Source organism: Denticeps clupeoides, chromosome 14, assembly GCF_900700375.1.
Source record: "Denticeps clupeoides chromosome 14, fDenClu1.1, whole genome shotgun sequence".
NCBI lineage: Eukaryota > Metazoa > Chordata > Actinopteri > Clupeiformes > Denticipitidae > Denticeps > Denticeps clupeoides.
The window spans coordinates 1057862-1061514 of record NC_041720.1 but is presented as its reverse complement, the minus strand read 5'-3'; the positions used below and the strand labels follow the sequence as shown (position 1 = coordinate 1061514).

At 49.5% G+C, this 3653-nt stretch overlaps 1 protein-coding gene across 1 annotated transcript; it reads right to left on the bottom strand.

The window, feature by feature from the left end:
• Positions 1 to 1094: 1094 nt before the first annotated feature.
• LOC114802915 (leucine-rich repeat-containing protein 15) lies at positions 1095 to 3433 on the bottom strand. The gene is made up of 3 exons (XM_029002062.1): positions 3167 to 3433; positions 2388 to 3086; positions 1095 to 1560 (listed from the first exon to the last, which is right to left on the bottom strand). The coding sequence occupies exons 1-3, from the start codon at positions 3348 to 3350 to the stop codon at positions 1370 to 1372; spliced, it is 1074 nt and encodes a 357-aa protein (XP_028857895.1). The 5' UTR covers positions 3351 to 3433; the 3' UTR covers positions 1095 to 1369.
• Positions 3434 to 3653: the final 220 nt, after the last annotated feature.

Here is a 3653-nt window from a genome sequence, read left to right as displayed (position 1 = left end):
ATAAGAAGTACCACCGGGTAAAAACTGGGCCACAGTGGCAGTGAGGTTGGTGAATTATTCCACAGTGAGTCACCGCGAGTCCTAGATGGGCCAGGGTCACCCAGACACCCTGAGTCATGCTGCTCCGCGATATCCTCGTCCCAGCAAGCAAACTGGATTATATATATATACAGATTATATATATATGTGTGTGTGTGTGTGTAGTATATATAGTATTAGTATATATATATATATATATATATATATATATGTGTGTGTGTGTGTGTGTGTGTGTGTAGTATATATAGTATTAGTATATATATATGTGTGTGTTTTATTAAATGCATATCCAGACTCTTATTGTTTTGTTTTATGTTATCATATTTGCCCATGCAAAATGGCAGTACGAGCTCTGGTAATACTGTGGTATAGATATTGACGACAGAAGGATTTTTTTTATGATAATTAACCTGTCACTTAACCTCTTAAATATCCAGACATGTGCAGAAATATATCTAGAAATCTATATTGTTTATCTCCTGCATTAATAAAATGTAGTTTGTGGATATCTGCGTGGTGCCTGCTGCGTAAGAATGTCATCTAAACGCTAAATGATTCACTCTGGTTGCCTCTCAGTTGCCAAATGACTGCTGTTATGCCGGTATCAAATTAAAACAAGTAATAAGATGTAATTATCACTCGTCCACGTTCGTTGGACTGTGTTGCTGATGAGACCATTAAAAACCACAATTAGGAATCAGGACATCTGGGATTCACGACGAAGTGCAATATGCAGCCAGAGCCAGACTGGTGATTGACGGGTGACGTCGGCTGCGGTTTGGCGCCACTCGGAATCCCCCGGCTCTGCCGCCACGGCCGGAATGTGGAGGTTGAGCGACGATTCCGATGGGAGCTCAGCCGCCGGTGACAGTCCAATGAGGAATTCCAATCTCGGCCTCCGTGTGTACAGATCTCACGAGAACCGCTCAAACGCATTTTAACATCAAATGCACGAAACCAAAAGGTAGCGTAAAACCTGACTAAAGAGCGTAATAGGAGCTCTGCTCCTTTTATTTCCGTTTTTGGGGTGACAGGAGGAGAAATGAAGGTCCCCGTGACCTCGAGAACAGAAGAACGGATAATAACATGTTAGAGTGCGTTATGACGCGTACGCTGTTGATGTGTTGGTCTTGGTATGGGTGAGAAATTGGAATTTTTCAGGCTCCTGTATTCGCGGCCACGCCCGTGAGCCGGTCGGTGTGAGTTTGGAGGGAGTGAAGGCATGTTGGTGCGAGGGGAATGGCGGGATAATAGCAGGTTTAAATGGCGGCGATTATCTTCCGAGCGCGCGGCGCCGCCATGGTCGTGTCGAAGCGGTTGTGTTTTGGTGTCAGGCTCTGCAGTGAAGCCCCTCGGGTTTGAAGGCGCTGAGCGGCCGGTCGCGGAGCTCTTCGGGCCCGTCACACCGCAGCCTGTCCAGTGGGGACAGGTTGACCTCCGTCTGGCTCATCCACTGCAGCAGGGAGTTGATGTTGCAGTCGCACCTCCAGAGGTTATCGTGCAGGTACACGTCACTGAGACCTGCAAGGAGAACGTCTGTTGGACTCGTTGTTTCGTGAACGTTGGTCTGATGATGTAAGTAGGAGGCGCCCCAACATGGCGAATACGTGATTTTACAAAAACTGAACCATGGAGGGGCAGCCAGGCATCACAATGGGTCACAGACCAACCAGAGAGAGGGGGAAAATCCACTTAATTAACAGTCTTAATTAACCCAAACCAATTGTGCATGCCTTCAGGTGAAGAGGGCCGCAAAACGGTGAGCTGGTGCCACCTGGTGAGCCGGGGCCACCGTGGCGCCGCATTTAGCTGCTCGTTTAACCTCTTTTAGCTCCTCCCTTCATCACCCATATATTGTAAATATGTTCACTGGCATTTTTGCCTCGTTTATTCTAGCATTTCTAGTCGTTTTGCCGTCTGGTCTTTTCTTTTTTACTTTGTGTTACACCTTTCTAGCCCAAAAGGATGAATTATTATGAAATTGTTATTTTTCTAGTACGTTTTGTACAATATGTACGTTATTGCTGTAAACACTGTCTGTTTGGGGGCCTGGCGGGTAAGGAAGCGGCCCCCGTAATCACAGTCCCGAACCGCCGAGGTGCCACTGAGGTCCCGTCCCCACACGCTGCTCCCACTTTTCTCAATAAGAGACCCATTAATACCGACAACCAATAGCAACCATTTTGCCAAAAACATTGGAAACGATGTTTTCATCTTGGGCCGAATAATTTCTTTCTTTTTCAGTAGTTTTAAGATTAATTGCTGCTCTGAAGGTCGCCGTGAACTTCCCAGGATGTGTCAGCTGTGGAGTTGTGGTCCTACTGCTTGTGGTAGATGAACACACTCACCGTGCAGATTAGCCAGCATGTTACCATCAAGCGTTTGAAGGCGGTTGCCACTCAGTGCCACTCGGCTGAGTTTCGGCGTGTGTCTGAAGACGTCTGCAGGGAGCCTCTCCAGCTGGTTGTTCCTGACATAGAGCTCCTGGAGGCTGGACAGGCCTTCTAGCGTGGAGGAGCTCAGCGTGGATAAGAGGTTGTTGTCTATCACCAGCATCTCCAGGCCAATCAAGGGCTTAAAGGCCCCAGCAGGGATGGTCTTCAAACTGTTGTTGTCCAAGTTGAGGAACAGAAGCTCTTGAAGACCAACAAAGGCTTTGGAGGCAATTTTCTGAACCCTGTTTAGGGAAAGGTCCAGCACTTTGAGAGCAATAAGAGGCCTGAAGCCGTTAGGAGGTAATGATGTGATGGAGTTGAGAGGCAGGTCCAGATCTGACAGGTTTCTCATGCCTGTGAACACGTCCGCCTTGAGGTTGGAGATCTGGTTCTGACCCAGCAGGAGAAAGCGCAGGTTCAGGAGATCTTTGAAGCCCTTCATGGGAAGCTTGCTGATCTGGTTCCCATGTAAGTTGAGGAGCATCAGCGTGCTGGCACCGGAGAAGGCCTGGGGGTGAATGGCTTTGATTGAGTTTCGCTCCAAGTTCACACTCTCAATTTTAGGAACTGGGGTCAAAATATTTGCTGGGAGGTCTTGCAGGACGTTTTCACCTTTAAGATGGACACGGACTGAGGTTAGATCATGGATCAAAAGGCTCTGTGTAATAACACTTATTGAAGGTTAAACGCACCAAATTTTAAGATCCACGCGTCTTGCGGCAGATGGGACGGGAAGGTCGCGAGCCTCCGCCTGTGGCAGTTGACCTCCACCTTGTCCCCGCGGCTCTTCTTGGCGCACTTGCACTTCTCAGGACAGCCCTGCGTCCCACCTGCCGTCCAGAGGCAGGAGAACGCGACCCACGCGAGGAGCTGCATGTCCGCAGGTGACCCGTCGCTTGCAGCGTCCCCAGCAGAGACTATTTACCCGGAACCCTGCTGTCCGCGTCCCCTCGAGTCCCGGCAGGACACCTCAGCGATGTCAAAGATGGCCTGGAACTCTGCACGCCCCGAGGGGAGGGAGATGACACCTGTGTGTTTTTCACACGTGTGTGTGTGTGTGTGTGTGTGTGTGTGTGTGTGAGGGGGGAGGTCCTGGACGTCACCTGATGATGGCCTTCCAGTTGGGCCCCAGAGAGCCGTCCCTCCCCTCCCTGGTTACGGAGACGAGTGGTGAAAAGA

Bases quoted from the DNA above. Each gene is read 5' to 3' on its own strand.
- LOC114802915 (XM_029002062.1), bottom strand. From the start codon at position 3,350: ATGCAGCTCCTCGCGTGGGTCGCGTTCTCCTGCCTCTGGACGGCAGGT. The intron at 3,087-3,166 runs GTGCGTTTAACC...TCCATCTTAAAG, and splicing joins CGCGTGGATCTTAAAATTTG to GTGAAAACGTCCTGCAAGAC. The intron at 1,561-2,387 runs GTGAGTGTGTTC...TTCTCCTTGCAG, and splicing joins CATGCTGGCTAATCTGCACG to GTCTCAGTGACGTGTACCTG.